Below are 13237 nucleotides of genomic sequence, written 5' to 3'. Positions count from 1 at the left end.
GCTATTGTGCAGACAATGTCAAAATAGCTAATTCTGGCCCTTTCAGGGGCCATCACTCTGGAAACCGTACTGGAATCTGGCCAGTTCAAGAAAGGAACTAAGATCTTATGATGATACAAGTTGTGTGCAAGTTTGGTTAAATTCAAATCATAAATGAAGCTGCTATCGTGCAGACAAGAAACTGTTGACGCACAAAAATAGCAAATTCTGGCCCTTTAAGGGGCAATAACTCTAGAAGCAATGATGGGATCAGGCCAGTTTTCCAAAGGAACTGAGATATCATGCAAAGTTTTGTACAAGTTTGATCAAAATTGCTTGCAAAATGTGGTCTCTATCTTGTTCACAAGAAATTGTGTCCGTCCGACAGACGATCACAAAAGCTCACCCTGTCACTATGTGACAGGTGAGCTAAAAAGATTGCATTTTTCAATTGGGAAAAGGTCTTTTAGGGGTACTTTATAAAGAAGGAAAAAAATCGCTGCTGTGTTTACTTCAAGATGTTAATGCAATTTTGTCACCAAATGTTTCGGATAATACTGGGTTAAAAGTAAAAGTTGAATTATGTTTGGAAATACTGGAAAAGTAGAATTTACAAAAAAATCTCGGTAAGTGACTTTATTAAAGTGTTCGAAAAAGGTCTCAATTAATACATAATGTGAATAGTTATCACTCAAGTTGTCGATTTTTACGTTGCATGATAAACAAGAGTGCCAGAATGTCACAATATAGGAGAGATCGCCGTGACGTCACGCATTATGACCTGTTTATCTGGTGGTTGGCAAAACAAATGTTTTTACATCATTTGTGTATGGGATCGGAATTTTTAATAACTTTTTCGCTCATTTATGGATTTTAAAAATTCAAAAAGTTTTGAAATGCTTACGATTTTCATATTATCTCATTTAAATATCTTTTTAAAATGAATAACCATTTTAAATGACATATGATTTTAATAGCAGCGTAGCGATGCTCCAAACTCTTAGAAAAACACTGTAAGTTAAGCGTTCATAATAAATCCATTTTATTTCAAAATGATAATTAAAAGTAATTGATAAATTGCTTGTTTTATATCCTTTCCACTGATAAAAAAAAATATGGCTATCATTTGTGTTTTAAGAAAGTTTAAGCCGTTAGAAAAACATCACTGTTTACAAAAAAACATGGACGCTCGGCGTCTGCCCACCCGATATTTTCTTATCGATTCTAAAAATAGAAAATACAAGGGATTTGTATACAAACACGATCTCTCCTATACACCCATCACAGCAAATTTCTTTACTCTAGCACCTGTATTTGCAAATGGAATTTTGTGGTTGTTTAGTAATTATTGTAATTCTTTTGTTTTTCTAAATCCACATTAAAACTCCTTACCAGGTAGAGATACCTTAAAATACACCTAAAATTTGAAAGTAATTAATCTGTAAATATACCACTTTCCTAGACCTGTATGTATACATGTCTTATGGGTCAGTTGGACTAGCCTGGTTCAAATGCACCAGCCTGTTGCAAACGGTTAGCTCTAGATGTGGCAGTGTTCGAAATTCACGGTAGTCCGACAGCCCGTGGCTACCAAATTTCAGCTCGGGCTACCGATTTTCCACAGGTACAAGCCCGACTGGGCTACCGAATTTTCCTCATTTGTTTTTGTTTAAAAACAAACATGCTAATTAAACGAGTACTGCATCGTGATTTTCCAGACTGAGAAACGCTTATGGAATTATTGGTTTTTGCACTCTTACGTGTTGACAATCAAACACAGTGTCAAAGACGTAACCGCAGCGCTAATTGGTTGAATACAATCACCTCTAGCCTAACGGATAATTTGATTAGCTTTCACACTTCTCGCGAAAATCTCACAAGTACCTGCAGTAGGTGGAGCTTAAATTATGCAATCAGCATGTGTGTAATGTGTATTCAGCACTCGGTATTACATATATTACAAATTGTCAACAGTCAGAGTTGCAGTAATTGGCAAGTGCGGATCCTAAAAAATCTGGCATAACAGTTTAGATTTCGTTTTGGCAAGGAGTGTCATGTCCGATGCTTTTGGACTCTGACGATGCTGATCTGGACTGGAGTATTTCGAGTTAAATTTTTTCAAAAACATGGCAAACATGTACTGTATGTCTTTTTTATTACTTCAAACATGCATAGAGATGTCTGTAAAACAAAATGTTATATGTTGCAAATTTATGTATTTTAAAGTGTTAAAGTTCGGGCTAGTGAAATTGGTGTCGGGCTTGAAAATTTTTTAATCTGGTAGCCCGAACGGGCTATTGGATTCAAATCTGAATTTCGTACACTGATGTGGTACTGATGTTATTGGTGGTAGTACAGTATCATATACCTATGTTAAACCTAACCCTAACCTCTAGTCAGTGTACTGTAGGCTCAGTGTACTACCTATAGTCATACTCGATACTGCATAGATGATTGACGGTTGCAAACAGGCCATCTCTCTGACCTGTTTATCACAATTAAAAAGAAATTTCCTTTTTCTATTGCATGTTTAATAATTATCTCTAACCTGGAACAACTGATACGGGGACTGGAAACCGGCATTTATCTTATCTTATGCTGTTGTCCAATCGAAGCGTATGCCATAGGTTATTCTGCTATTACTCGAACACTTACGCCTTACAGTTTAACTCGTCCTTTCAGTGAAAATCTGGGAAAGCATTTGTTGAATTTTTTGTTGAAAACAAAAGTTCTGCCATTAAATTATTGCCTGCATCTGTTTTTAAATGGAAAATATCTACATTAATGTTACTTTTCGCCCTGTGAAATGGCTAAATATAGACTTGTCTTACCCAGAGAGAAAGATGTCGTTTTTTACATGATATCTGCCTTGTTGATTCAGAGTATTTAGAACAAAAAAATTAGGACATATTTTAATGAAAATAGCAAGTCAAAACTGTAAACTGTTGCCTTAAAATATTTGTTTATGATATTGCTCTGTTCTTCACCATTTAAATGAGTGTTAAACCTAGATGATTTTCTGCAGTTTTATCTAAAAGTTCGGAATACTAAATGTAACTTCGTTGTCGGCCTTTTTAAAAAAATATTGTTATTTTAATTTAAATACATTGTATTTTTCACACATCAGTTTTAAGATTAAATTTATTAAACTAATTTTTGGAGTTTAAACAACAATTTCGTTTGAAACATTCCCTACGTTCAAGAAGAATGTTTGTTTCTGTATGTAGAAATCTGACATTATAAACAATAATTATAATTATGGCTCTACAAGATTAAGAAAAGTGTCAGCTTTCTGTTATTTTCCTTTTTTGTAATTCAAATCCAACAAGAACCTTGATAAAGGTTTGAAGTTACGTGGTAAAATATTTCTTCAGGGAAGTGAGCTCGAGTTAATTCATAATAAAGCATATCACCACATGCAGTCGCATGCTGTTTTTGCTTCAGAATCCCTTTAGATCAATCTCTGATCATCTAATTATCGCCACTTAACATGTGACTGGTAAACCCTTTGAACAATAAGTGTTATAGCTCCATGATTAACATGAGGTAATATGCTAATTACACGCTAATCGATAGTGGCGAAAACAAAATATCGATCGCTAACGACTGGTCGATATTTACAGGTATGGACGACAGCATAATACAGATAAATGTATTGATTTATACGGAGTTTCTACTCCCCGTATTAGACCTTCCTGCTCTAACAAAGGGACAAATAAATACACCACTTTACAAATAAATTAACACCTTTTAACCTATAATGCATATCATAGAATGGGGTCGAAATGGCCAAGGAGTTTGTGTTGAAATGTCTTTGGGTCGAATTGTCTTTTGGGGTTGAAATGTCTTGGGATCGAAATGTCTTGCTAGCGCTTAAAAGTGCCGGCCTTCTTCTAAGACGTAATTTGCTTTTTCCGGTTATACACTCGTTAAACAACACTTAAGAAAGCATAACATAGGATTTCGTGCTCAATTATTGGTCAGAAACCAGTTTTCCCAACAAATGTTGGTACGGAATAATTTAAAATGGCGTCCGAATAATGCAAATGATGAAGGAAGCCGGCATGTACAACATAAGAATTGAATATTTCATGTAAAGTACAAGGCATACCTCCATGACAATCCTACCAGCTGGCTTTCCACCAATTGATACATCAAAGAAACACTTTGGATTAGCCATCTTGATTTTTTCCTCTGTTGCGGACTGCTTTTTACTGTTTACCGTAGCCTTGAACGGGCGCGAAAGGACGTAAGCGTGAGTCACGGCCTTGACCTTACCGATGAGCTCCGGTAATCGTCGAAAATTTCCGCTGGTTTCTCACGGCGTACCATTAGGTTCTAAAACATAGCATACGTTTGTAAATCACTGTAGATTTTCTATTAAACTAATTCTAAAAAACACCAAATAAAGATTATAAAAAGTGTGATTTTTTCATTTTCTTCATACACATATGTAGCAAAGTCAAGTTTCATTTGTTCATTTAACTTTATGAAATATTTATAAGTATGTACCAGTACTCCGTAGTTCGTTGTATCAGGTCTGTACTCCGTGTTTGTCTTATCGTATCCAGTCACGTGTCCACCCGTGCATATGAACAGAAAACGTTTTGATTGGCCAGTTATGCTTTCGCACAAATAACAACATTTTGGCGCGAACTAACACCTGACGGCCCCTGTATATCCTTCTTTAGAAACGCAAGTTTTTTTCTACTTTATAGTAAGCAGTCTACAATTAAGCAATAATGTTGAATGTTCGGAAATACCCACTTACATTGCCATTTTAAGTTTATAAAGTGATTCCAACAGCTTTAACGTGTATAATTCCGAACTATATACGCATACAGTATAGGTATTGTCGCTATAGTGTATTAAGGTAGTGGACCCTAGTAATAGTAATGTTTAAATAATTACATTAACTTGATACAGTCTTAAAGTAAACATTGTTTCGCACTGTGTTGCAATTTTTAAACAACCTTTAATGTGTCGATTTTCAAAATTTTGTATAATTTATGATATTTCCTCAAGAGACACATTTGAAAACACAAAATAAAACTGTTGATAACATTTTTTTTCTGGGGAGCCTCAAGTAAAAGAATTTAATCGGACAGAAATTTAGCTCCAACACTGAAAAAATATGGGAGAGTCCTGTGAGGCTGTTTTAAAGTTTGCTCTGTACATTCAAATATAACCATGGGGTAGAAGTAAAACCTATATTTCTTCCACAATATGTAAACTAAACAGTAAAGGCAAAATAAAGAACTTTTACCGCATGTAACTCAGTATTTTCAAAGATGTCTAACCCTGCACCCTTCTGTATTAGAGGTAAAATTCACTTTAAACAGCAAGAAATGACTTACCAAATGAAATATTTCGGTTTTTATACATTAAATCCATAATAAGTCTTGCAAAACAGTTTAACTTACTAGAAGAAAAAAAGCTTGGTCCTAGTGGGGCTTGAACCTATACTACGCCCTCCTGAAAAAAAATAGTCTAAGTAGGTGTTAAAACAAAACATATAACTCGTATTTACAGAGCATCTGTATCTAAACCTAAATTTGCAGAAACATAGCAGAACATCTCGACAACTTTCTACATGATTAATGTCCGAAACGTTGATTTGGTAAACATTCTTATATATGATGCAATGTGCAGTGTTATAACTGTTCAAATTGTTTTAGGATCTGTGTTTAATTTAACTGTATTTGCATTCAAACGGAAGTTCGTCTGTATCGTCCTCATTTGCCATACATTCAGGGTGAAATTGGTGCATGCACGATTTAGAACCTAAGATAAAAATACACTGTTTTATAATTTGTCCCAAAGGCTTATATATGATAACTATAGCTCAGTTTTCTTAATAGGACTTTGTTTACAAACAGACCAATTAATTTTGACTTGTAACATGCGTAAATGTTTTGAACAACCCGGGGTTATCGCATAGTGCGGCAATTTCCCTTTGATCTTTGCAGCATGTTATACATAGTAACACACATTATTACTACAAAACTGTGCTGATATCTTACAAAACTGTTGCGATATATATCAACACGGAAATCCCTATGGAGTTTCATAAGAAAAAAGTGTTCCGATATATATCAGCACAGTAAAACTGTTCCGATATATATCGGAACACTTTTTCTCTATTGAGGTCCTATCAAGGGAGTATAATTTTTTCCTTTCAAAGAAAAGATGATTTTAGCTCCAGTTTACAGTTCACAGAGAAAGAATTGTCACAAACACCTACATTTATAAAGTAAAAGAATAAATAAACTAGAATATTTCAAAAACTTGATAGTTATTGCCAAATTCAGAAATACATGAAATATATGAAATTCTGAGATTTCTCAAATGTTTCTTTTTCTTTGATTTTTTTTACAAACAAAACAACAAGTTTTACAATATGTCTGGCCAATGAAATGCAAAGATTTAAAACCAATGCAGAAATGTGTTGGGTACTTTTATCTGGGGAACACATTTTCTAAAACAGAAGTTTTAGTGTTTCAGTCAGCGAGGCGCAGAAAGGAATTCAAAATAGTAAAAATAATAATAAACAGTTTTAAATGAAAATGATATATAAATTTTAATTATAAACTATGCGATAAAACAGTTATAATATGTAGTGCTCGTGTGTTACCAGGATATATCAGAGCTAGGGGTACATCTCGTTATTTTTCTCTTCACATATCTGTCTCGGCCTACTGGCCTCGACGATATGTGCAGAGAAAAATACCCTCGATGTACCCCTAGCTCTGATATATCCTGGTAACACACTCTCACACATACTATAACTATTACTTAGAGGACGTCCATCGACGAACAAGCTCAATCAAAACGAGTCAGCAACATTTTCATTTATGTCGTGTTAGGCGACCTGTGGTTTTCCACTTTTTTCTTTTTTGAGCTCACCTGTCACAAAGTGACAAGGTGAGCTTTTGTGATCGCGTGGTGTCCGTCGTCCGTCGTCCGTGCGTCCGTGCGTGCATAAACTTTTCCTTGTGACCTCTCTAGAGGTCACATTTTTCATGGGATCTTTATGAAAATGGGTCAGAATGTTCATCTTGGTAAATTCTAGGTCAAGTTCGAAACTAGGTCACGTGCCGTCAAAAACTAGGTCAGTAGGTCTAAAAATAGAAAAACCTTGTGACCTCTCTAGAGGCCATAATTTTCAATGGATCTTCATGAAAATTGGTCAGAATGTTCATCTTGACGATATCTAGGTCAAGTTTGAAACTGGGTCACGTGCAGTCAAAAACTAGGTCAGTAGATCTAAAAATAGAAAAACCTTGTGACCTCTCTAGAGGCCATATGTTTCATAAAATCTTCATGAAAATTGGTCAGAATGTTCATCTTGATGATATCTAGAACAAGTTTGAAACTGGGTCACGTGCCGTCAAAAAATAGGTCAGGAGGTCTAAAAATAGAAAAACCTTGTGATCTCTCTAGAGGCCATATATTTCATAAGATCTTCGTGAAAATTGGTCAGAATGTTCACCTTGATGATGTCTAGGTCAGGTTCGAAACTGGGTCACGTGCGGTCAAAAACTAGGTCAGTAGGTCTAAAAATAGATAAAAAGCTTGAGACCTTTCTAGAGGCCACATATTTCACAAGATCTTCATGAAAATTGGTCAGAACGTTCTTCTTGATGATATCTAGGTCAAGTTTGAAACTGGGTCACGTGCCATCAAAAACTAGGTCAGTAGGTCAAATAATAGAAAAACCTTGTGACCTTTCTAAAGGCCCTATTTTTCAAGGGATCTATATGAAAGTTGGTCTGAATGTTTATCTTGATAATATCTAGGTCAGCTTCGAAACTGGGTCACGTGCCGTCAAAAACTAGGTCAGTAGGTCTAAAAATAGAAAAACCTTGTGACCTCTCTAGAGGCCATATATTTCAAGAAATCTTCATGAAAGTTGGTCAGAGTGTTCAACTTGATGATATCTAAAAGTTCGAAAGTGGGTCACGTGCCGTCAAAAACTAGGTCAGTAGGTCAAATAATAGAAAAACCTTGTGACCTCTCTAGAGGCCATATTTTCCATGGGATCTGTATGAAAGTTGGTCTAAATATTTATCTTGATGATATCTAGGTCAAGTTGGAAAGTGGGTCACGTGCCGTTAAAAAGTAGGTCAGTAGGTCAAATAATGAAAAACCGTTGTGACCTCTCTAGAGGCCATATTTTTTCATGGGATCTGTATGAAAGTTGGTCTGAATGTTTATCTTGATGATATCCAGGTCAAGTTCGAAACTGGGTCAACTGCGATCAAAAACTAGGTCAGTAGGTCTTGAAATAGAAAAACCTTGTGACCTCTCTAGAGGCCATACCCTTGAATGGATCTTCATGAAAATTGGTCAGAATGTTCACCTTGATGATATCTAGGTCAAGTTTGAAACTGGGTCACGTGCCTTGAAAACTAGGTCAATAGGTCAAATAATAGGAAAACCTTGTGACCTCTCTAGAGACCATATTTTTAAATGGATCTTCATGAACATTGGTCTGAATTTTTATCTTGATAATATCTAGGTCAAGTTCAAAACTGGGTCACATGAGCTCAAAAACTAGGTCACTATGTCAAATAATAGAAAAAACGACGTCATACTCAAAACTGGATCATGTGGGAAGAGGTGAGTGATTCAGGACCATCATGGTCCTCTTGTTAATGTTTTGCATCTAAATCTTTTTATGTCTGTAATATATATTCATATATAGCTAATTTACATATGTATCTGTTTAGGATGTCTAGTGAAAAGCACTGCACTTATTATTAGTCGGCGAATGCGCATTATTACCTTTTTTGTAAATAGTTTTACTGTTTATTATATACCTTACTTTAAATAATGAAAAAGACGTTGAAAACGACCATTTTGTCGCCCTTACGGATCCATAATGCAGCCGCACCTCATAGGGCATATAATCATAATGGTCTCGGTGACCGGAACATCGACGCGTTGTTTCGTCAACGTCAAGCAGCAACGCAGTATGGCGGGTGAAATGGTGCTCTTAGCAGTGACTTTGAATAGACTTACCTGTTTTTTATCATTCCCTCTCCCCCTCAGTGGCGGCATTTAGTAACTGCAGCGTCCGTCTGTCCGTCTGTTCGATCGTTCGTCACGGGTTCGTGTCCGGTCTGTAACTAAGGAATTTTAATATCATTTGGCACAAAGGTAAACATGTTTTTTTTTCTGTCCGGTCTGCAAGTCAACCATCTTCCAAGGGATTCTAATATAACTTGGCACTCCCAGAACCCCATCTTAAAGGTCAAGTTCACACTTGAAGGTCTAAGGTCAGTAGTGTTTTTTTCCTGTCCAGTCCATAACACACTGTCATCCTTGAAGCAATTTTAAGATTACTTGGCAAAAATATCTCCCTTAATGAGACGAAGTACCCAGATTCCTAGCTCAGAGGCCATGGTCAACTTGGAGGTCAAACGTCAGAAGTATTTTTTTTTCTGTCCGGTCCATATCTTTCATCTTTGTAGGGATTCTAATACCACATGGCACAAATGTTACCATAATGAAATGACGTGTCATGCACAACACCCAGACCACAAGCCCAGAGATCAAGGTCAAACGTCAAAATGTTTTTTTTCCTGTCCAGACCATACCTTTGTCTTCCATCAAATGATTTTAATATTACTTGATACAAATGTTCCCCATAATGAGACGACATCTCTAACTCAAAGGTCAATGCCACATACGGAGGTAAAATTTCAATAGGGCTATATTCCTGTACAAGCAATAACTTTGTCATCCATCAAGGGAGTTTAATATTTTTTGCACCAATGGTTCCTAGAATGAAACAACTTGTCTTGCACAAACACTCAGACCCGTAACACAGATCAAGGTCACGGTCTTAGGTCAAACGTCAATAGAATTTGTTCTTGTCCGGTCCATAACATACAGGTATAAAAAATGACCAAACATCTACCCAGATATTATGTATCAGTTGCCATTTCCATTCAAACGTAGCAATAAGGATGGCATGTACTTTTTTTCAGAAGTGGTTAAGTAAGCTTGATCTGTCCAAATTACCAACAACACCACCTGCCGTGATGCTCATCAGTATTGAGATGAGCGGTACATGAAGATATATGCTTGGTTGTGCTTTCTTGTCATAACGGCACACATAGTACATAATTGTCATCGGCTTTAAAGAGACTGACCTACAAATCAAATGACAATAAAGAAAAAAGAAAAAAATTAAAATATCAGGAAATTATTGCTATACTTTGAAGTTTAGTTACTGACAGGTTATATGCTATGGAAACACATGAGAATTAGATCATTTTGCTAATTTTTCCAATTTTATTTCCATTCAAAATAAGAAAGCGATTGTAAATGATGCAGAAGGTAAACTGCCTTGCCTATAAAGCAGTTGAGTGCGAAATCCCATGTGGTGTATTGGTTGAGATGGTAGTAAAGCGTTTTTATTGCCGAGGCAACCCGGGTTCAATTCCCAACACAGATATGCTTTTTTTTATTCAGCATTTTTAAAATTTTTGAAGATAGTTTAGAAACAAAGCTCATGTTCTAATGTTCATAAGATGACCACACTTCAATTTTAAAGTGAAATCAGTTTTTTGCTAAAATCTGGACACCAGTCCCTTTCATTATGAAACTTGGTATTTCGCTAAAACAAGAAGGCACGCCAACCGTTTAATGACCTTTTTATCATATACATTCTCAGAACCTGTCTTGCTTCATTTTCTTTCTATTTTCCACCAATTTGTTCGTGCTGATTGTATTGCTTTTTTATATACAATGTCATCAATATCTCAGAATCTATTTGTAAACGATTCAACACCCTGTCAGCTGCTGCGTGGATTAATGTACAGTAAACCTCGCTTATAAGGAACAGCTTGGGACCTCTAAAGGTTGTTCCTTATAACCGAGGTTCCTTATATCCGTATAGCGAACTAATTCCTTGTAACCGAAGTTTGTATAACGAACACAATTTGTATAGCGAAAACTATTTGACTGACATTTGAAAAGGGCTATGTGTTCACCTCTCCGGGCCGACCATAAATCTGTATGTGAGAATGTTGCGAGTCTAGTACCGGTCCTTTTCTAGAGAGGTGGTAAGGTAAACTGCCTGCATGTATGTGACTGAAAAAGTGTTGAAACACGGCCTATAAACCTAAACTAAGTCAAATTGTACGTCAGTAAGAATGACCGTAGTTTTTGTTTATTTTTTGTCGGTTATTTCTATCTTGTTTTTACAGAGCGCTACATTATGACTAAAAGATATATTGCAGTTACTCCCCTTACCTTGCTCAACTGCATTTTATGTGAATAGGCATCAATAGTAATATAAAATAAATGTTCAATTTTCTATTTTGCATACACTAGACAAGGCGTCTTACATATAGATTAAAGTGTAAATTATACCTATAATTTTGCTATTGTCTATTTTAGCACCTGCTATGATTTTTACAATTGGAAATTAGGTAAACTGGACTGTTTGCCATTGTTAATCACGCGTAATTAGCACATTTATTAGGATATTTCCATCGTTACGAAACTATCTAGACTAATAATGACCAATATTATAATCCCAAGTCTACTATCGTATAGTATTTGATAAATATTATATATTTTCTTTTTATCGTATCCTTGAATTAACAAACTAAAGATCATAGAAATGAAATCATTTGTTTTATTCAAGTGCATGAAAGCACGTGAAAGTGCCGAGATTACTCCGACGTCATCAGCAATTCTGTTTATTTCCGATTTTCAATAATTTTTATTATGTCTGTTCGCTATAACCGAAGGGTTTTCCACTTAATTTTCATACTTTGGGACTGGAAAAAGTGTTAGTAATTTCATAGTCAGAAAAGATAATAATCAATTAAAGCTCCCCACTCTTTACCGGTTTCCAAAATTTCACAAAACCCAATTTAATTTGCACTTTACTAATTCAACGTTACGCACTAAAAAATCTCATCTTTTGACTTTTGTCTAACTGCAATAAAAGACAACGTGCAGAGGTATTGCTCTAAAGTACAATGAGATCTCTGATGTTAATCTGTTTGGGTTTTTTTTGACCATCCAGAATTCCGAACCATTTAAATAAACATTACAAGTGTTTGATTAACATCACATACGATTTTCTACTCTTAATATTAATTTACCACATAATCTCAAGAAAAACTGGTAGCTTTTTCAATTGGTAAAGGTATGATGGTATTAAATGCCTCCGCTATTATTTTCTATATTAAATTAACAACTTACAACATATTTTTATCAAGATTTCTAGCCTTTCACTTCCTGCGAGACTACCCTTGTCTAAAAGGTCTGTCTTTAGGCAATCAAAATATACCCAAAAAATATGGGGTTGACCATAATGCAGTAATGCAGTGAAACCATGGTCACGTGACTGAGACACGTGATGAAAACGTTAATATTGCGTAGGTAGACATCAGGAAATACCTACTTTCACTTTCATTTTATAAGGCAGCTTCCAATCAACTTTTGAAGCATATAACGTAGCTTAAAATCATCTGCGGACATTCCTTTTTACAATCAAGCATCAATAAAGCTTATATCTGGCATGAAAATGGCCTTTACTAGGCGGGAAAATTGCACTATATATTGATATGGACTACATTCGAGTGGACCACGGAGGCATATCCGGCTAATTGCCCCCTTCATGCCTAAAACATTTTAAGGTATTAGATCACTAATAGAGAACCTCCTCTTTGAAGAGTATTTAATTCTTACCATAACCTACTTTTACTGCAATTCTTAGGGGGGCGTAGGTTCAAGCCCTACTGGGACCAATTTTTTTTTCCTTATTTTCCTTTTCCTAGTAAGTTTTTACTTCTTTCAAGACTTATTATTGATTTCTTGTACAACAAGAGCTGTCGGAGGACAGCAACGCTCAACTACAACAGCCTTGTTGCTTGAATGAATACGAAAGTCGAAAAAGGGGCATAATTTAGTAAAAAAGTAAAATAGGGTTATGGAACCTGCATAGTGCTTATCAGCTCATGACAGTGGACAAGTGTATGAAGTTTCAATCCATTCCCATTAGTGGGTACTGAGATACCAGCTTACATATAAGAATTTAACCCAAAACTCCTAAGTTGAAAAAGGGGCATAATTTTGTAAAATGCGAAGTTGAGTTATTGACCCTTTTCACTGCATGTCATATCATGACAGTGAACTAGTGTGTGAAGTCTCAATCCTTTCCCATTAGTGGATACTGAGATACCAGCTTACATACAAAAACTTAACCAAAAATATCTATGTTGAAAAAGAG

General features: G+C 35.6%; 1 protein-coding gene across 2 annotated transcripts in view; it reads right to left on the bottom strand.

Moving 5' to 3' along the window:
• The window catches only part of LOC123564587 (peptidyl-prolyl cis-trans isomerase-like), an 83115-nt gene extending 78859 nt beyond the window's left edge, over positions 1–4256 (bottom strand). The window contains exon 1 of one of the 2 annotated variants that reach the window (XM_053537233.1): positions 4091–4256. In XM_053537233.1, the coding sequence (XP_053393208.1) occupies positions 4091–4159 (69 nt within the window). In that variant the 5' untranslated portion in view covers positions 4160–4256. The remainder of the gene's footprint in view (positions 1–4090) is intronic. The other variant, XM_053537232.1, reaches the window with a different exon arrangement.
• Between the last annotated feature and the right edge of the window lie 8981 nt (positions 4257–13237).

This window comes from Mercenaria mercenaria, chromosome 2 (genome assembly GCF_021730395.1).
Source record: "Mercenaria mercenaria strain notata chromosome 2, MADL_Memer_1, whole genome shotgun sequence".
Taxonomy (NCBI): Eukaryota; Metazoa; Mollusca; class Bivalvia; order Venerida; family Veneridae; genus Mercenaria; species Mercenaria mercenaria.
This window is presented reverse-complemented; position numbering and strand designations above follow the sequence as displayed.